At 41.0% G+C, this 22,269-nt stretch overlaps 1 protein-coding gene across 8 annotated transcripts in view; it reads left to right on the forward strand.

Annotated features, from left to right (window-relative positions):
• PALM2AKAP2 (PALM2 and AKAP2 fusion) overlaps positions 1-22,269 on the forward strand; it is a 387,246-nt gene that overhangs the window by 209,415 nt on the left and 155,562 nt on the right. For all 8 annotated transcript variants that reach the window (XM_068234280.1, XM_068234282.1, XM_068234279.1 and 5 more), the window contains one exon: positions 6,423-6,499. In XM_068234280.1, the coding sequence (XP_068090381.1) occupies positions 6,423-6,499 (77 nt within the window). The remainder of the gene's footprint in view (positions 1-6,422; positions 6,500-22,269) is intronic.

Genomic DNA, 22,269 nt, shown 5'->3' on the forward strand with positions numbered 1-22,269 from the left:
TTTTTCCTCACTTGACTCAATTTAAATGTGGTAAGTAGTGATTTAAGTTTGCCCAAAAAATGTTATTGGAACTCGCATTGTGTGGTAAAACATACTGTCATTTAGTTAGAACAATACATTTTCCCAAGTTTATTCTACCTGGGACTGTAAACGGTAATGTACTCTATATTGCTTATGTAAATGCTGTGTGGTCTAACAAGGGATTTCAATTCCTAGACAGACATTCGTTAGGATATTTAAACATAATGATTCACATTTTTTTAAACTGATCTACTATTTTAATTCGGAGACATTCGGCAGGACAAGCTCGTTTGCTGTTGGCATTAAAACTAATATTTGACAGTTAATCAGAAGGCTAAAAAGTCAGAAAAACAAGATTGCATGAGCAAAGTTTAATTATCTGTGCCAAAGTATCTAGAACCCTTCACCCAGTTATAAAAAGGTGCACTACTTATTCTCCTCATTCGTTTTGCTGACCCTGACTCTTCGTGACCATATGTACTTTTGCAAGCAAGATGTGTCTCTGCTTCTTACAGCTGTTGCAGAGCAGAGAACAAAAGCACTACTTATTGGCATCTTGCAAATTAAATAAATATATGGCTTTGGGTGTTTGTACACAAACCACTATACAATTGTGCTGTAGGACTGTGAAATTTCAGTATTAGGCTAGTTTCTGAGCAGGGTCGCAAAATAGGGGAAAAAGTCACAATGTGACACATACAGTGAGGCATTTAGTGCATAAAAAGTTTCACCATAACTCTTAAAGCACACACTGGCCTCAATTCACTAAGCTTTATCAAACACTTTATCGAACGTTTGATAATTTACCTCATGGGTAAACTCTACTTTTGAATTCAATAAGGTGTTATATATTTATCGAATGCTTTATTGATAAAACGTTCAATATATCTATAACACTATTTTAATTCGGAGACATTCGGCAGGACAAGCTCGTTTGCTGTTGGCATTAAAACTAATATTTGACAGTTAATCAGAAGGCTAAAAAGTCATTCAAATCGAATTCAAAATTAGATTTTACCCATGAGGTAAATTATCAAACGTTCGATAAGGTGTTTGATAAAGCTTAGTGAATTGAGGCCAATGTCTGGTAATGCACAGCATACCTCGCTCTATTCTGACAAATTCCACTACACCGCACTGCTAACACGCCAATGGGAAAGTACCATTGCAATATAATAATGTTTGCGGTGTGATTATATTGTCCAAGGTAATGTATTTACATCTGTTTCTTTCTGGAATATAAGCACAGTGGTGTGCTGTGGTGCGACGTATCATACACATAGTAACGCGGGATGTCGCATTGCAGTGTAAAACCTACATGACGCTCACAGTGCATCCGATGCGGTAGGATCTAATGGAGTGCAGCATCCCAGCGCACTGATTGTGCGCACTGATTGCTAACACGTAACCACGTGCGTGTTGACAGTGAAGCACACTTTTATTGACTAAATGCTTCACTGGGTGCGACTTTTCCATTCTGTTGCATTCCATTTTTTTTACAGGGAACGCCATGCAACTCACACTGTACCGAACCTAAATAATATGTTAATTTTCAAGTTACCAATGATAATGAATATATGCCTCATATATCTGTAGCAGTGTTGTTCAGTCGTGGTGCAGTGTGTTCCAAACTATTAGGTATGTGGCTTTGCTTTCCCCACCTATCCGCATATTGTCTATCCTGCTTCCCAGTTCCAGTGCTGGGATGAAAGAGCAGCATAAAAGAAAACAAAAACATCAGCACAATATCCACAAAAGCTGCAAGCTGAAGCACATTAAAAGCATCTGTTCGCAACTGCTGATGTGATTTTCTGAGCAGCTGATTGTTTGGCAGGCATAGTGAGTACACTGCACATAGCTACAAACTTGTACTAACTTATTCTTAATGCAAAGCCTCCCATGTAAATAACTGGATTTCATAAAACCTGTACTTATTTTCTATGTATGTCCTGCTGCCTTTCTCTGTAGCTGTGTAAAGACGGTCTGCATCTTTTGTTTTTTAGCTCTTTGTTTCTGGGGGACTGGGCTTCAGAATCAAAATACTTATAGATCAGTAATTAGTGAACATACAGTAGTTAATAACACTTTTTGGGCTACATGAAATAATTGCGGTAGTTTTAAAGCAAATCTGAAGTGAAACTAAACGTATGAGATAATTAATTATCTATGTAGTACGGATAATAGGATAGAACATTAGTAGCAAAAAAAGAGTCTCATATTTTTATTTTCAGTTATATAAAACTTTATTTATAACATTGCATCATACACAGTTTCAGTTTAGAATCAACTCTCTGTCTTTTAAGCTGTAAAACAAAGCTGAAATAATGACTCTTTGAACGTTCCTACAGTAAAGCCTGATCTCAAGCTGTCTCTCACTGTTTCTTGGCTGTTTAAGCTCTTCAGAAAACGGGACTGACTTTCGACCAAGTTGGCCAAATAGCTCAGAGAAGCTCTTTTGCATAGATAAATTCTCAACTTTTTTTAACTTCCTGTGCTGGAAAACAGAAACGGACTTCATATAATTTCTTAGTAGGGCAAGTATCAAACGTGAATATGTTTATCTCATAATGTCACATGTCGCTTCAGATTCACTTTAAAAATTACAACAGAATATTGTCAACTAGAGATGCAAATAATTTTATCTTGCTTGCAAATTTTATGCAACTTTTATGTAGCTTGGAAATGGGACAGTCAAATGTGTCTCCTGCTGATTTTCATTGATTTAATTGCAAGCTGCATACAATTTGCATTCAATTGGCATGCTAGGTAGAATTATTTGTATCTAAAATCTGTGCGTTGCAATAAGTACAACCTGCATCACCTTTGAAAGCAGAAAGAAGGAACAGGTAAAATAGGTAAAAGCCTTACAGCCTGGAAGCCGAAATGTTTCGGACTCACAGGTCCTTAATCATAGCACCGAAACATGTCGGCTTCCAGGCTGTACAGCTTTTACCTGTATCGATAAAGTTGGGACTTCATTCAACCTTGGATTTTGTGCTGAACTTCCTTCTTTCTGCTGTCTACACGGGTCAATTCGCCTAGTTCCAGCACTATCCGAGTGTCCGAGGTGCAGCGGATTTCACCTAATTGCTGCATCACCTTTGTGACTTGTTAACAAGCGTCTCATCACTAGAGGTCACTATTGGAATGCCCTCTGTACCTAATTCAGTTACAGGAGATAGACTTTCATAATATAAGTAAAATTATTGGCATGCATGCATTGTATACACTTTATTGTCAGGGGCATAACTAGAAATCACTGGGCCCCCAGCAAACCTCTTGATGACCCCTTTCCACCCCAGCCCAAGTTACCAGTATTATGTAGACACCCTCCCCCTAGATATTAGAATTAGGAAGTCTTTGTGTCCCCACATATATCAATATTAAATAGCCTGACTTCCCACCAAGATATTAGAATTAGGTAGCCCTTCCTCTTCCCCCTCCCCAGATTAGGTAACCTTTGTGTCTACCTTCCCAGATAGCAGTATTAGGTAGCCTTTATGCTCCTCCCATCTTCCTTATAACCACCATATAATCATTGAGGGCCCTAGCCAACTAACGCAGTTGTGTCCACTTCTGTCCGCTTTTTAGCATTTGTAACATTGATGTGTAACTGAAAAGCGGACACAACTGCGGCAGTGGTCTCAAGCCCTAAGAAGCCATTGTTCCACCCCCTCCAGATATTTGATGCAGCGTGCAGCGTATGGTCGGAGCATTGACACACCCCTTACCCCCTTTTAACCTCTGCAACAATTCTGCCAGTACTCATATGTCTAATCACTGGATATGACACTGAGCACATGACCTCAGCTTCTTTGGTTGACCATGGCAAGGCCTGTGTCAAGTGTAACCTGTACTGTTGAACTGCTCTATGGTCTTGGCCACCAAGCTGCAGCTCAGTTTTAGAGTGTTGGCAAACTTCTAATAGCCTAGGCCCTCTATATGAAAAGCAGCTGTAATGTGGCATGGTGAACTTCCAGTGACCAGTATGAGAGAGTGTAAGAGCAAAAACACCAAATTTAACACACCTGCTATTCACACCAGAAACCTTATGACACTAACAAGTAACATGACCCTGGAGAGGAAAAATGTCTAATTAGGCATTTTTGTTGGCAGCAGCTTAGAAATTAATGGCTATGTGTTGTTATTTAGATGGAACAGCAAATTTACAGTGTTACAAATGCTGTACACTGACTACTTAACATTGTATCAAAGTGTCATATCTTCAGTGTTGTCCCATAAAAAGATATAATATTTATAAAAATGTGAGGGTGTACTTAGACTGTATATTTAACGCTAGCCTTTAATGATGGCATAAGTTACAAATGAATTAGACTGATTGGGCCCTACTTGTGATCTCTAGTGGTGAAAGGGCACAGGCAATACACCAAAGAGCCAGGAAGCTGCAAACCGCATCACTTGGCCACAAAGATATGTTGATGGAAAGCATGTGGTCTTAGAATGGGTTATTCCTAGCACTGATATGCAGGGCTGCCGTCAGAAATTTTGGGGCCCCTCACACATCATCAGGCCTGGGCCCACCCACTGGTTGCTGTGCCCGTCCACTAGCCACCCCACCCTCGTGTCTGCGCGCGAAGTGCACAGCAGCGAAAAATGTGCATGGCTCCGACACTGAAGAAAGCGGCATGCACAGCGTGATGCGGCAAAAAGTGGGCGTGACCATGGTATGTTGTGGGTGGAGCCAAATACTAGCAAAATACAGGTAGTCCCCAGTTAACAAATGAGATAGGGACTTGTAGGTACGTTCTTATCCCTTTTCTTTTGTCCCCTCTTTTCTTTCTGTGCCTCTTTTGGCCCCCTCTGTCTCACCTCAGTTTGTGCCTCTTTTGTGTCCCTCTGTGTGATCTCATGTTCCCGTCTCATCTCTTTTCTCAATGTGCCTCTTTTGTCTGCCTGTGTTCCACCTGTGCTTCTTTCATCCCCCTGCTACCACTTGTCCCCTTATGTCTCAGCTCGTCTACCTGCCCTAGCCAGGTATAGGTGCCTCTATAGTGCTGGAACGCAATGTGCTGGTTAGTGAGCCACAGGACCGCAGCCCGCACATGCGGCCTTTCCAGTGCTATGGGGGGGCACAGGGCCCCCAGAAGCCCTGGGCCCCTCACTGCAGTGTCAGTTGTCCCCCCCTGATGGCTGCCCTGCTGATATGTAAAAATTTATATTATCTCTGGAATGCAGACTATTATATTGGTGTACAATGCTACTTTCCTTAGCTATAGAACAAGACTTTTTTTTTCTATGGATAGAGTGGAGAAGGTTACAAATCTCTATATGCATTTTTATTGCTGTGTGTGTCTTTGTTTTTGGCTCGACTCTACTGAAAGTGAATGAAAACCAGCAGGAAAAGACATCAATGTTATTTACTTTAGATGTATGACTTGAGCTAAGTTACTTTTGCTTTCTGTGTTTCTTTGACTTTTTAGTTTCAGTCTCTTTTCAAGTGATTAGGGATACCTTACCTTCATAGTCTGAAACACAAAATGCGATTAGATCATAAATTTAGCATTGCAGTATTCCACAATTTTTCGTCAATTGCGTTTTGCGATTCTCATTCCAGTGAATGAGAATTGCGGCGCAATAGCTGGGAAAATGCTACATGCAGCATGCTTGCAGTCGTCGGAAGTCGCAAACGTGCCGCAATCACTGCAGTGTGAGTAATCCCAGAGTACAGTTATTGTATTGAAAACAAATTGCCCCTGTGTGAGATAGCAATCTCTGTGGAGATCTTATTGTTACTACACTACAGCAAAATCAGTATAATGAGAATATGGTAAATGCAAGGCTTACCAATTAAACCAGCTGGTGGAGCACTAAACAAATAACACATACCCTTTGTGATATTTAACATTTTCTTGATTAAATAAGCAAAAATAATTCCCTTTAAGAAAAAAAAAAACAAATATTTTTGGCCAGCTCTTCAGATCCATCCCCTCCCCCTCCTAAAAACAAAAAGAGACCCCACACCTCTCCCTATTAGCCACAAAGTGTTGCATCCAGGATGCTCTGTAGGTGAGTATACAGTTTTGGGGGTGGGAGGTAAATCAATCTATTAGACAAAGGAGGAAAAAAAATCCTAGAGTGGAAATCAGAAATCATATAGACATTTGTAGTCTAGGGACTATATTAGGAGAAAGAAAATCAACTTATCTGTATATTTGTGGAGTGTGGGAGGAAATCGGAGTGCCCAGATGAAACCCACGCAGAGACATGGCGAGAACATACACACTCCATAATGACAATTTCCTTTGACAGAGAGATAGTAAGCACTCCATACTTGTACTGTATATTATGGTACCTTAATGATTTAATATGTTATGTGCACATGTTAATGTCACAGTTGTTTCTGGTAGTCCTAGTACTTCAACAATTGTTTTTATTTTTAGCCTCAAAGAAAAAGACTGTACAATTTAAGGATGTTGAAGAACTTGAAGAACAAGAGGATAGCGGATTGCAAGTAACAGTAAGTGCACAGATTACATACATCACTGTCTAGCTGACACATCTCTAGAGGATAATTTTTATTCCCTTTTCCTCAGGAAAAATGAAGACTTTTTTTTTAATACAGATATTGTACTGTATATGGCACAATTGCCACACAAGTTGAGTGGTGTTCTTATTGTGCATTTGTATAGCAGTGACACGTTTTCTGCAGTACTTTACAAAACGTAACCAACTTCCTCTTAACTGTTCCTCAGCGGGACTCACAATCCAAAGATCCTCCCAAAGAAACCAGTTAACCTATTAACAGAAATGTTCAGTGAGGGGTGAGAGTAAGGGATAGGGTTACTTGTTGCCAAACATAAGTGTCAAGATCTTTTGTTTATGTATCCATAACCAGGTCCCATGATATGTTAAGGGAAACAACTTGTTGTTTCATTGTTACCTGTTGAAATCTCTTATCCTTTAGGTGTAATCTATGGTTCGTTTTTTCAGAGATAGATCATACTGTGAAAAATGATTCTATGTATCTAAATTGTAAACCGCTGACCATAACTGGAGTCACTAAAAATATCTTCTGCATTTCATACACTTAATCTCTTTCACTAAAGTAATAATATTATTTATTATTCTGCATTTACAAAGAGCTGACACGTTCCCAGAGTGTCATGTAGTACGCTGAACAATTAAATGTAATGACAGCAGAAATAATTCCTTAATCATGACCGTAGCTGCATCCCATAGAAATGAATAATGGAACCTGCCATACAGTAACCTAGTTCTTCCTGCCAACACAGCTCAGATTACAGGTAAGACTGTTGTACAAGAGCCAGTAACAACCCTGCACTAGTGGAAACTCAGTGAATCCCTAAGATTTCCCTGAATCTCTCTACACAGGAAGCACGTTTACCATGTGAATCTCCACATCCCTCCAAGCTGCACAATAACCAATTTATTCTTATAATTAAAGTGCACTGTAATGATTGTGGAACGATATGGTGTGATTACAGATTAGAGTAGTTTAGCAAATAGAACCTCTGTATAGTAACTGTATTCAAAATTATTTTCTAATTCTATCTAGTTAACTTAAACAAGCCATTTTGAGACAGATTATCTGCCTCTGTTGTGCAGATACACTGAAGCGAGAAAAAAAAATGATGATATAATAAATTGGTTGTATAGTACGGATAATTGCTAGAACATTAGTAGTTTTATTTTCAGTTACTGTATATAGTGTTTTTTTTATAACATTGCATCATTCTCTAATATTTGCAGTTTGCACACTACTCAGCATTCTAAATGATTTTACAGAGCAGCCCAGTGAACTATTGACCTGTCCTCTGGAGAGAAAAAGAAAGTACAGTGACTGACAGTTGAGATAACAAGCTTCAGAAGACAGAGCTCTCTGCGACTTTCAAAGTCGTGGAGCTCAATGGCTCTTTTGCATAGATAACAACTGGAGTTTCTTAACTCTTTCTGTACTGGAAAAAATATTAGACTCATGTCTCTGCTCCTAATGTTTTATTTCTTAGCTGTACTACACATACAAATCATTATATCATTTTTTTTTTCATTTCAGTGTCTCTTTCATTTCAGGGGTGCTTTGTGGCATTTATTAGGACCACTGGTGTAATAATACCCCCCCCCCCAACCCTTGCGATAGCAGTGGAGCCTAGACGCCTGCTCCTTCTTCCTCTCACCATGCAGAGTCTTGCAGGGAGCACTGTAATATTTACCTATTCCATGCTGCATTGGGTGTCCTCTTTCTCCCACCAGCCACTCTCTCTATGCTGCCATCCATGACAAGCATCGGGAGCTGGAGGATGGTAGCATAGATTGTGTGGTTGGATGAGGACTCCCAATGCAGTGGGAAAAGGTACGGTAAATATGACAGTGCACCCTGTGCTACTCTACAAGGGTAAGATAATTGGCTGGCAAAAATGACCAGGGTGAGAGGGGTGGTGGTTGTGGCTGAATGACTGACCACTATGCATGGGAGTGGGGGGTGTTGTATGGTGGGTTGAATGACTGGCCACTAAGCATTGTGGGGAGGGGTTGTAGGGCGGCCCATGATAATGTCTCTTGGGGCCCCGGAGCTTGGTGTTACTCCTCTAATTAGGACAGTATGCTTCAGAAGTAAAACAATATAGAGACTAGTTTTGTGTTGTCCTGAGAGTATATGTCTCCTTGCTGGAAATATCCAGAAACCTTGCTTCATTATGCTTGTCCTCTCTTCCCCAAACCATTATATGGGCCTTTACTGAGAGATTCTGAAGGCCACCCAACTGTTATATGAATCGATTTGCCCCCAAAATCGATCACAATTATCAATCACATGGGATGGAGGATCTCACTCAAAAGGTCTGAGTAAGCCTAACATTTTGCCTTTAATATACTGTAGCTTGCTGTCTCATATCAATGGCATAGCAGATTTTTCATGCATATGGTGTTGTTGTAGGAAGGTAAACGGGTGTGTGGTGTCTTGGTAAAAATCAAAAAATGCAAGAGGAAGATAGATAAAAATGGTACATGTAGGCACAGTATTTCTGCTTTAAATATAATTTCCTTCAGAGCAGTTGGGTAAATTTACAAAAAAAGACTCAACAGCAGTGCTTGTTACTATTGACTCAACTCCATTGGCGGAGTATTGCCCATGTGACGGTCAGCCTCGTGCAGGTGCTCAAGTGAATCTACAAAAGGAACCGCTTTCTACTACTGTGGTCCTGCTTTCAGAAGTCAATTCACCAATAGGTCACGAAAATAAAAGTGAATGCTTAAAGAACAACTATCAAAGAAACTGTTCTTCTGTATACCCCACATACCTATAGAGCTTTTAGCCAGCAACACTAGAAAGCTTTTCAGAGGTCTCTCATCACAGCCTGTGTGGAAAAAATGCCTTGTTTACCAGCTGTTTGTAACAATTTGAGTCGGCATTGGGCTAGAGGCTAGAGCTATAGCATGTAGCTAGGTTGCACTTCTCTGTCACTATTCACAGAGGAATGATTTACTGTTTGTTTCTGCCCTGCTTACAAACGCACACTGCATTTTCACAGATAATATGAGAACAGCTGAGGGAATATTAAATACAGAGAAGGATCTGAAAAGAAGAACCTGTACTTTTTTCTTACTTGGATTCTCCCCCCCCCCCCCCCCCCATTCAGAATGAGATCTCCCTGGCTGTAAACTGTTTACTTCACACTGCGAGGCGGAGAGAGAGACACACAGAAACAGGCTCACATAGCTGCAGCTGATGATTATTTACACACATTTGAAGCTATATTTCTGCTTTCTATCATTCTGAACACATTTTATTCACAGTATAACAGCCAGTGAAGATTGTTTCTGTATGCTGGATGTGCTGTGCACAGTCCTCCATAGTAATGTCTACAATAAAAACTGTTCTCTGTAAATGTAGTATTTTCTTCACATAAATATGAAAATAAAAAAAGCTAGTAATTGCTAGTAATTACTGGAAATATATGTGGCATTTAGAATTTTAGTTAACTTTGATAGTTGTCCTTTTTCGCAAACATTCAGCAGTGATAAATTGCTTTATCCCAACTATAGACTTGGCTTCATCAGAGCTTTCCTGATATTGGGAAAGTATTTCCATCAAGGTATGCTTGTGGTACGTTATATGTACCAAAAAAAGTATAGACATAAACACGGTTTCTGTGGTCTAATAGTCAGGACCCAAGGCATAACAACAAGGACAAACAAGACGCTCGATACCATACACACACCATATTCCCCCACAGAACAAGACCCGCATTCCACACCTTCACATCTCCAGGCTGCTCTCTCAAACCCCAATCCCCCCCCAAGATCAAGCATTATTGATTTTTGTTCATTCAACTTATAGCTAGGAACGATGCTGAAGGGACTAAACCAACTCAGGCATTGCTTTAGAGAATTTAGCAGATTTGTATATGTAAGACATTTATCACCAGCACAGGCATTTATCCCTATTTCATCCCTTCCAGCATCTATGCCTCCAATAAGGGGGCAACACTGAATGGTTCTAATAAGGGGCTCAAGACTCAAGTTGAACCATACCACAGAAAGAGGACAGTCCTGTCAGGCACCATTTGACAGCTTCTCAGACAGGTATCCAGTCACCTGAACTCTCGCTGACTGATTATCATACAGATTTATTATTCTCTCCACAAAAAGTGGCCCAAAACCAATTTTCCTCAGAGTATCAACAAGGAAGTGTTGAGAAAGCCTATCAAAAGCTTGTTCTACATCTATTGTTGCCAGAATAGCCTCCTGTCCTCAATCTACAATTATGTACTGCATTATATACCATATAAATATTATTCCTTGTGTGTCTTTGTTTTCTAAAGTTCGCTTGCTGCTCCCCTGCGCCAAATCATCAACCCTGCCTAATCTGGTTGCCAAGATCTTAGAATACATTTTAACATAACAATTTATTATAGATATAGGGCAAAAGGTTTCACATACGAAAAGGGTCTTTCCTTCCTTAGGGATCATTTAAATTGTGGCTTAATTAGCCCTGTGTGAGAAGGTCCCTGCATTTACTTTATCATTGACCACTGCACAAAAGCCAGAGGCCAACAAATGATTGTAGAATTACATTGGGAGAGCATCTGGGTCAGTACATTTGCCACTTGCTGCATTTTTTATTGCCTCAAGAAATTCCGACTCTTGAATAGGGGCATCCAGGACTGTGCCGAGTTGTGTTATGTAAGCTTGTTGTAGATTTTGGTAGATGTGGTGATGGACATCCTTGTAGAATTGCCTAGAATCAAGGGCCATTTGAAGAAAACTCCTAAAATATAGTCAGTAATATAAAATAAAACAAATTTTTATGTTTGGCACTACAACTGAGGTCTAGGACAATAATTTATTTCAAAGGCAGTCCGTCTAAGCTCTGTGCTTAGGATATCAAGAGATACAAGCCCCTATTAATTTAACTTTTCTCTTGTATTTTCCTGTGAGGTATTTTTGCATATTACCAATAAAATACTTTTTCAGCCTTCAACAGGCAAGACATGTATTCACAAGACATTGTCCGAATTAATTTTTGTTTGGTATTTATTTTCTTTTTTTTCTCACACCTGGGCCCATATGCAATTCACGTTTTCTCCAAGTTGATATTTTCACACCTTGTCAATGATGGGCCTTTTATACACCCAGCCAGCAAGAAAATACACAGAACAATTGTGATAGTACTTTCTCTGCTAGTTTTGGTAATTTTTCAATAGCAAAATGCTGAAAAGTTATTTTAAAGAGAAGATGAAAAATGATCAAATAGGAGAAAACTTAGGAGAATAAGTGAATTGCATATGGGCTTTGGCACTTATTCAATTCACTTTTCCTCCTGTTTTCTTTTAGGGGATATTTTAACACTTGATCAATATAATGCCTTTTAAGCGACCAGCAAGCAAGAAATACTTTTTTGACAGTACTTTTTGACCTACTATTTGGTACTTTTCCAATTTCAGTGTGCAGAAAAGTTCTTTTAAACAGAAAAGGAAAAAATTATCTCTTAGGAGAAAACACAGAAGAAAAAGTGAATTGAGTAAGTGCCAGGCGTGAGAACACCTAATAGAAAAGTTCTTTGAAGCAGGCCGTAGACTTGACCTTGGATCCCATTTGGTCTTAGTTAGTTTTGGCTGCCCAATTTTACTTTCTCTGAGAAAACGACCCAAGCAAGGGACCGCAACCAACTGTTAATTCTGTAGGTAGGCTTATTTGAACAATGTTATCAATACTTCACAAACATAATCTGCTGCCTGTGTTATGTTATTATTAATCTTGCAAAAATGTTAAATGAACTCTTTACAATGTGATAAAGTTGCCAATGAGATGATAATAGAGGCATAAAACGTTAACATATTGCGCAGTGAGTGAAATGTTAAATCATGCAGCCAGAAAGCTTGCTGAATGTTAATATGCCTTGTTTTGCTCTTCCCTGTCTGATTGCTGTCTTTGATATAATAGCTGTACAATGCAGCATTGCTTATGCCAGAGAGCTCCTTGTAACATGAGCACCCCTGGCTTTCATCCCACAGTGTACGTACTCCGTTTCTCCTTTGGATCGCACAGCCTGATTGCACTGGAATGAGTGAGAAACCTCTAGCCAGCCCATTTATTTATTTATTAGTCAGTAAGAACGACAGGGAGCTAGACAAGAGACCTGGGAGCTCAATGTCACAGCAGTGACACTGCTGCTGCATATGCCCACACGCGCTGTCCTGAACAACATCCACACCCACTGATGATGGGCTGCAACCAAATAACTCACTGACTGGAGGAGTTTAAATAACATTAAGTGAAGGGCTGCCTGCTGATGCTGCTCCTCGGCTGCGGTCTGATCTCAGTAGTAGGAAATCCTTGTCATGTTTTAAAAGATACCAGGAGACACAGAGCATCTAATTGGAGCCAGCGGGCACACTGAGGACTAAGGTACAGTACTTTTAGCAGACTGCAGCACTCATCCTGCAGCCTCTGCAGCTTCTTGTGCCAGAGTCTGTTGGCTCAGCTTGGGTTGGTTTGGGATGCAATGACATCTAAGGGCAAAGCATGATTTCTGAATATAAAACAAACAGGAGCTATGAAAGGAGCAGTGTATACTTGGCCACTGTACATTACAATTACACATGTGTTTTTAAACTTGTTCACTTACTAGAATCCTGAAAACTTAGTGCTGTAAATTGCAGCCGATGTATATCAAGAATTATGTTATATAATTTTAGCAATTGGATGATGTAACCAGTCTGATTATGTTTGTTTGCGGAGGCTGTCAGTAATAAATTGGGTAGATTAGAGCAGTGTGTATGCAGGCATAGTTAACTGATGGAATACTACAAATCCCAGCATGCCATACTAGACCTCTACTGTCAGGACAGGCTAAATACTAGGATGCCTAGTGCTGCTGAAGCTGGTGCTTTGTTGGTTTTTTTTGTGTGGTTATTTCATTTAGTTGGGATGCTATAAGTTTGCTGAGCAGTAAAAATCAGATTGCTACAGGCGCTGAAGTCAAGTCGAGTCATTGTAATAGATGCTCAGCGTTGTAGCTCTAATGCTTTTCAGTCTTGCAAGAACAGATATGTCCACATTTCAAGTCTATAGAGGGTACTTGAAGGACATATTTTTAGAAACTGCAGTTAACGCCACTTGATTTAGGGCAGACACAATGGCAGAGAGACATGCAGAGCTGACTTCTCTGAACTCTCAGTAACTGAAGATAAACTCTTTTGATACTTCTCACAGGTTATGCCATGTTTGACTCAAGGTGCCAAATTAGAACAAAATAAACAGAGAAATTGTTAAAAGGAAACTCCGCTTTTGTTGGGAAAAGGGAACCTGTTTAGCTGTATACACTGCTAGGATTAGTGGCAGACATTACCGTAGTGTGCTTACATTGTGTTTATGTGCATATAAAACACAGAAGCATCTTTTGGCTCACCCTGCGCCGAAAAAAGCCCTGGCGCCATGTAAGCCATGTACGCATAACACACAGCAATTGTGAAGGCAGGGAGCACACTTATCAGATTTGCACCACCACAGTCACCATTGAGTTGAATGGCCTGCTCGGGAATCGCACGTCATTTGCATTTGTTCACATTTTGTGTTTGCATTTTTTTCAGCGATTTCAAATCGGAGAGCTTGCTGCTTTTTTCCTGCATGACACGTGCATTCCCAAATGTATTTTGCCACCTTCCAAAAATTCCCAAACCACCGCAAAAAAATAATAATAATAATTTGAGGGAAAAACGGGATCATAAATGCAAAGGCAGATCAAACTCAAATCCAGGAAACACCCACAAAATCGCTCGGTCAAGTGTCTTCCCTAGCAAAATGTTCCCAACAAAACTGCAAGATGTGTGGCCTTGCAAGAGTAGGGATCCCCCGCACCCCCCAGTGCTTCTTGTTTTTGCTGTACTTTATCTTGTGAACATCTACATGGTTGATGTCTCACACGTAAACTATGTATGATTGTGTACGTGTATTTCTGGATGTGCTGATTGTTCAGGGTTTTTAAATTTTCATGTATCTATGCTCCCCACTACTTATTCTGTACTATGTATTGTGCCACAGAGGATGTTGGGGCTATATAAATAATAATAATAATATATCAGACCTGCCAACTACTTAATTATGCCAGATGTGCAAAGAAAGTAACAAGGGCTCCAGACCGTTACAGTTAAAGACCTAGACAGGAAGTCAGTGATTTCTGGGCAGTGAGTACTTGTGAGTGCTGTTGCCATGCTTGCAAACAATTGCAATTTGAGCTTTCTGTCTTTTTAGTTTCAGTATTAAGTTTGATTTAAAGTGTAACAGAGCTCAAAAATAAAAAGATTTTATACATACCTGGGGCTTCCTCCATCCCCAACCTCCTGGATCACTCCCACGCCACCGCCTTCCAATGTCTGCAGCTCCGGTACTGGGTCCCCGCACTTCAGTCAGTCAGAGCCAGTGTAACGTAAGAGAAGTGCGCTGTTTGCGTATCTCTCCAGCAGCTGCTGGAGAGATACTTAGAGGGCACACTTCTCCTGCATAGACTGGCTCCGACTGACGGAAGGGCGGGACCCGGTTCCTGAAGCTTCGGGCAGTGGAGGACAGTGGAGTGGGAGAGATCCAGGCGGACGGGGCTGGAGGAAGCCCCAGGTATGTATAAAATCTTTTTATTTTTTCAGCTATGAGTCCCTTTAAGGTGTGTAGGTTTAGCTCATGATCCTGGTGGTGGGGCTGCCACCTAACGCTTCCAGGCACACTTATTTTCTGTCACCGTTCTCAGGGATGGTCGTAGTCAGCCAACTTCGCTACGCTGGAAATACGCGTAGTTTTACGCAATTACGCTTCGCCAAACTACGGCTTCGAAAACAAATATTCGCTTCGTATGCATTTCGTAGAATACGCATTAAAATACGCAATTACGCGTAGAGCGAAGCGTAGTGTATGCGGATACTTATGCCCGTATGCAGAAAATTGTACGCATTCATTTCTTTAGAAATGCATATACTGGGAACCCTTCTATGCGTACATTCCCCTTTCCAATGCGTAAATTTGTATGCATATAATCGCATGCGGAAAATTAGACGCGAGTAACGCATTCGTAGTTCACTACGCAATACACATGTTAACTACGCATAGTGGGCATAAGCTACGCATACCAGTACTTCGCTACGTGTAAATTCGTAAGCGTAGGTTTGAAACTTCGCCTATGAACTACGATGCGTAGATGCGAACTACGATGCGTAAATTCGCACTGGCGTAGTTTCTGCTCAACCCTGACCGTTCTTTCCTTTAGCCTTTGGATTCAACTTCCACCGCAAGGCAGCAGTACTAGTTTTTGGTTGACACCGAGTTACCTCAGTACTTGCTATATCTTGCGTTCCTTGTTCCACCACCCAAGGAGGCTTCTGATGGAAAACTAGCAATTCCACAGTTTTTTGTTTTGCTTTTGCCATCGTATTCTGGGTTCCTGCCAGGCCTTCATGGAGTTTGTAGCAGCACAGGGCCCACAAAATCCCCACCATACATACAACCCAACAGGCAATCCCTTACGTTACTCAAGTCACACCATGGGGAACCCAGTTGAAATCTGAAGTTTTAGTTTTATAAAATTTAATAAATGTAACAACATATTGTAATGAATTATAAAAGGACATTTGTAGCATCGATCTCTGTTTATGTTTTGTAATCAAAGTGAAATAGCTTGTATTCTCCAGGGTTGGCTTCCTCACCTCTGGCCTGATAGAAGCATGCATGTTCCACCTCTATGTCTCGCTAGGTAGGATGATAAGATCAGGATGAGCCCTGGAGACTTCATGTCAGATTTAACCACTTTATCCACCACTACAGTATATCTACGTCCTCTGTGACTTCATCTAAGCCACGAGTCAGTAGATATATGTCTTGTAGCAGAGACAGTGCTGTGCAGGATTAGGCTTGCTCCTGTTCACATTTCTGGCACTATCTGATGCAGCACTAATTGGTGAATGGGAATATATGTTTCCTGAGCTAATGAGATTGATTTTTACCATTAAAATACTTTTATTTTCTCAGTTCATAGTGAAAAATACACTCTGTAGCATATTTTTAGAATCAAATATCTTCAACATAAATTGTGACAATCTAAGTTTTGTGATAAGCGGTAAGAATAGCCAAACAAAATTTGTGTTTTTTATCTACAGTAGCACTTTTTATTTTTAAACTGGAATTGGTAAAACTGAGAAATAATGTGTTTTTTCTATTTTTTTCCTGTTTTCCAATTAAAATTCATAGAAAACAAAATTGTTCGAGGGAAAAAATGGCATACACTGAAAGCCTAGTTTGTCTTGAAAAAAACAATATATATTTCATTGCTGTGTCATAAGTAGGGATAAAGTTATTTTTGATTAAATAAGGACATAGCTAAACTGTCAAAACTGCTCTGGTCCATAAGTGGGAAACAAGGTCTGGATGCAAAGTAGATAATAATGGCTGCTTCCATGTTTGGTCCCTTGTAGGTTCACTTCAGAGATTTAATTCAAGAGACGAAGCATACATAACAAACATATTACTCAAGGAGCTTGACTGATTCACACGTCAGTCTCATGGTACCTATACACGGTACAATAAAAATGTTTGATTTTCCCGTTTTTTCGACCAAAACAATCGAATGAAAGTTGAAAAGAATCTCTTTTTTATCGATCAAGAAAAATTAACGATTATCCCGTTTTTTTTTTTAATAAGATTCCAATCAGACATGCTGGAAAAATCTTTATATTCGATCTAACGGAATAATCAAACTAAATTATCTAATCGAAAAAAAAATTAATTGTACCGTGTATGGGTACCTTAAGCATTCTCACTGCTTAGAAACTTGCAGTAAATGATGGGTATGTTTCTATTAATTCATCCACCAGCCTGCACATGATTTATGAATAAAAAGCCTGATATTGTAATCCAACCTGCCATCAATCGTTTATTTTGATGTGTGGCTGTTCTATGGGCAGGAGCTGTTCATGAAGCCTTTCAAAAGTGTCTTATTATCCATCAGTGATATGTGTCAATTATTAGTAATATTATATATTAGCTAAGTTATCCACAGAACTTTACAGAGTACATTGACTAGTTAATGTCACTGTCCTTCAGAGGTGCTCAAGTCCAGTGGCGTAGCTAAGGAGTTGTGGGCCCCGATGCAAGGTTTACATTGGGGCCCCCCAAGCACTCTATACATAACAATTGATATGGCGCACCAAAACCTGCCAATGGCAACTACAGTGTCAGAGGTGCAAGAAGGGAATGGGGAGCAGTTTGTTAATGATTACCACTATTCAAAGTACATATAGAAGTGATTATTATGAGCACAGGACCAATAGAGAGCTAATACTGTTACTGTAGTTGAGGGAGGGCCCCTCTGGCTCAAGGGCCCCAATGCAGTCGCAACCTCTGCACCTCCTATTGCTACGCCCCTGCTCAAGTCTAAGGTCACTACGATAGTCATAGTCTAATCTTCTAACCATAGTCTATTTAAAGAAGACTAGTTAATGTGTCAGTAGGGTTTTGGCACATGGAAGGAAACTAGAGTGTGTGGAGGAAACCCATGCAAACACAGGCAGAACATTGTCCTGGCTATATTTCAAACCTTGGCCTCTAGCCACTGTGTTGCCATTAAGTTTATTGTGTTATAGTAGTAAAACAGGTGTTACTGTTGCTGCTGTTTACTCCTTTGGCCACTGTGGTCATTGGATTTACTATTTATTGGGTGACTGAACCAGAACAAGCATGCAGTCAAAGAATTCTGAAGTCTTTCCTTGCATGCATGATGCAGGTATGTGAATCACTAATTATTAAATAATGTGCATGACAGCTAGATTGCCACAGAGTCAGGGTCTCTTTAAGGGCAAGTTACCAAACAAGGTATGCTTGAGAGAAGTCTCTGATGGAAGCATTTGACTAGTTTAATCTTTATTGCCCTAGAACTAGTGTACAGTCTAGGACTCATACAATACGATGGATCTAGACAGGTGCAAAGAAAACTAAAGCACAAGACATTTAGTTGCCCTAGGCAACTAGTCAGCCTGTAGCTGTGATAGTTCCTACACACGAGAGAAGCTGTGGGCAACTTTTTGGGCAATCAAACAATTGGACCAATTTCCCAATTGGTTATCAATCTGTTAAAACCTTCAAAACAATGTGCACCTGTGTGATGGCTCTTCTGACTGATCCTTTCTTCCAAAACGGTTTCTGCCATTTCCTATTACATCATCTGGTCACATGGTGTGATCAATACCAGCTCATTTGATCCCTCACCTACTAATAAAACAATTGCTTATCAGTCACTTCCACTCAACAGACAAACTGATCATTTTGACTGGATTATTTGTTGCTCAGGAATGATTATTGGCTGGTGTCTACAAGGCATAAAAGAACATAAGAATTTTAATCATTTTTTTCTAGGACACTGCCCCACTTTTGCTTTATTTACAAGGCAGAAGTGTGTACGCCATCTCTCTGGACACCACACATGCCATTCTGCCACCCACACACCTTCCAATTAGTGTTGCGGCCATTCGCGAAGGCCAAGCACAACTAGGTGGGCCAGGAGGGGCGGGTCTGGGGCGGACGGACACACATACATTCAGCGGACGGCTTGGAAATGATTATTATAGATGTCTTGATACATCAGCCTAGAAAAATCAGTCCCATTGAGTGTTAGCTGTAATGCGAAGCTTCACACACAAAATACTTTTTCTTTTGATGCAGTCATCTTGAACAGAACAATTTTCCAAATCGTGTGTACACGTTAATTTTGCATTGCCCATGAGCAGAACTTTAACCAACTCGCTCTATAATGTGAGTTATTTCTAAGTGCCATTTCCATTCCTGAGCAGCAAATGGTGAGTTCTCCAGCAGCTGCTGAACTTGGGAGAGTACGGTGCGCAGCATTATCACAGAAACCTAGATACAATTAGGTCAAATCCTGTATTATGCTTGTTCCCTGAGGTTTCCAACCAATTCACTTAAAATAACTAGGGATGATTACATGCACAGACAGCTGTGTGGCAGGCAGACTATGTGGAGGGCTGAGATGGCTGCGCCTGATGGATTATGGAAGATGAAAAATGCATGCAGGAGGAGACATTAAGCTGCCAGAGGAAGAAAATGATGTCAAGTAGTCCAGCATATGTCATGTTTATTCTGTCTATCGTCACCCATCAATGTGACAGAGAGAATTTACTGGCTGCACCTCACTGTGTGTGGCCATCTTTATCCTGCTACACCTAATATATTAATATCAAATTAAACAAGACATTAAGAAGACAAATTATGCATACATGCAAAATAGGCGCTGCAGAAATGTAGGTGTCAGAATTTGCCGCTAGTAGAATATTGGTAATATTATCAATATTCTACTATTGGGCAGTGGTAATTCCAATAGTAAAATATTGGTACATTTTTCAGAAATTTACCATCACTAAATCAAACTCTGTTCTTAGGTGAGCCCTCCCTTAAAGAGGAACTCCAGTGAAAATAATGTAGTAAAAAAAGTGCTTCATTTTTTACCATAATTATGTATAAATGATTTAGTCAGTGTTTGCTCATTGTAAAATCTTTCCTCTCCCAGATTCACATTCTGACATGTATTACATGGTGACATTGTTACTGTGGGCATGTTATGTAGCTGTTTCTAGCTGTTATGGCTGTTAGACAGCTCTAAACAGCCATTTCCTGTCCGTGAACATTGTTACATTGTGGCAGTTTGCCAGGAGTACCGCGGTATTCAGAGCCTCTAGTGGGAGTGGTTTCAGCACAAAATCAGTCACACAGCGCCCCCTGATGGTCTGTTTGTGAAAATCATTGTCTTTCTCATGTAAAAGGGGGTATCAGCTACTGATTGGGATAAAGTTTAATTCTTGGTTGGAGTTTCTCTTTAAGTGCTGCCTAACTGCCTAACTCAACCCTAACTGACCCCCCTCCCCCACGTTACCTAACCTTAACTGACCCGCCTCCACCGATGCCTAACCCTAGCCAACCCCCCAAGCCAATGCCTAACCCTTACCTATCCCCCCACCAATTCCTCACCCGTTCTCCCCCCATCGATACCTAACTTTATCTGACCCCCGAAGCCTAACTCTTACCTATGCCCCCACCTATTCCTAACCCTATCTGACTCCCCTCATCGATACCTAACCTTAACTGACCCCCCACATCGATGCCTAACTCTTACCTACCCCCCCGCCCCCCCCCACCACCACCAATGGCAAACCTTAACCATCCTCCCCACTGCAAACCTGCTGATAACCGCACCGCCTACACCTCTGTATGCTAAAAATATTGGGCGCCCCATATGTTCACATGCAAAAATTAGTACACCACTGTCTGCTTAACATTTCACTTTATTAATATATGCCTAATAGAAAAATCCCCCCAATACCCATAAAAAGAGCAGTACTGCAGTTTCTGTTAAAAGCTGACTAACAGCCGGCTGTGTCACACATACAGGGCCCATCTCACTACCACATGCACACTGTATAGGATATTCCAATAGCTCCCGGAATGATCACCCACAGTCTGTTAGTAATGGACAGTTCCCTTTGGTATTCCAGTATTAAGGAGTTCCTATTGTGGCAGTAGTTTCACTACGTCTGTTAATGTTAGGGAGCAGCGTTCATCATACTGGCAAGCAGTGTTATGGCTTGTTAGTGCGCGCTTGCGGACATGGTCAGCGTTAGTTCATGCGTTGCAACATATAATGTTTTGCCTCTGGGGCTCTCACCACCTCCTCCACAGCGTGGCCCCCGCAACTGGTCTGTTCACAGTCCTTGTGATGCACATGCCGCTCGTGTTCTGTCCACTCCGCACTAACTTGGTTCCACACGTCTGCTGCCCGATGTCTCCGCTCTCAGCACTATGTGAGACACGCTGACGGGGACCCGGATGTGACGTCACTGCCCCGCTCTGCTCATCACTAGTATCGGCCGCCCACCGGCCTTCGTCAGATGACGAAGGCCGGTGGGCGGCCGATACTAGTGATGAGCAGAGCGGGGCAGTGACGTCACATCCGGGTCCCCGTCAGCGTGTCTCACATAGTGCTGGGAGCGGAGACATCGGGCAGCAGACGTGTGGAACCAAGTTAGTGCGGAGTGGACAGAACACGAGCGGCATGTGCATCACAAGGACTGTGAACAGACCAGTTGCGGGGGCCACGCTGTGGAGGAGGTGGTGAGAGCCCCAGAGGCAAAACATTATATGTTGCAACGCATGAACTAACGCTGACCATGTCCGCAAGCGCGCACTAACAAGCCATAACACTGCTTGCCAGTATGATGAACGCTGCTCCCTAACATTAACAGACGTAGTGAAACTACTGCCACAATAGGAACTCCTTAATACTGGAATACCAAAGGGAACTGTCCATTACTAACAGACTGTGGGTGATCATTCCGGGAGCTATTGGAATATCCTATACAGTGTGCATGTGGTAGTGAGATGGGCCCTGTATGTGTGACACAGCCGGCTGTTAGTCAGCTTTTAACAGAAACTGCAGTACTGCTCTTTTTATGGGTATTGGGGGGATTTTTCTATTAGGCATATATTAATAAAGTGAAATGTTAAGCAGACAGTGGTGTACTAATTTTTGCAAGTAGGAACGTTTTTCTCCACTGGCTCCCCTTAAAGGGTATACATAGTGCACGGTTTTGGCGCAGGACATTAGAGTGAGAAGTACCATATGTTCACATGTTAGAATTGGAAACAGAAGGGAAATTTAGGAAACCTTTGCACCGACTGTTTGTAGCCACAGTTTGCATAGCAGACTGCCACAGTAGCATC

The sequence above is a fragment of the Hyperolius riggenbachi genome, chromosome 1 (genome assembly GCF_040937935.1).
Source record: "Hyperolius riggenbachi isolate aHypRig1 chromosome 1, aHypRig1.pri, whole genome shotgun sequence".
Classification (NCBI taxonomy): Eukaryota; Metazoa; Chordata; class Amphibia; order Anura; family Hyperoliidae; genus Hyperolius; species Hyperolius riggenbachi.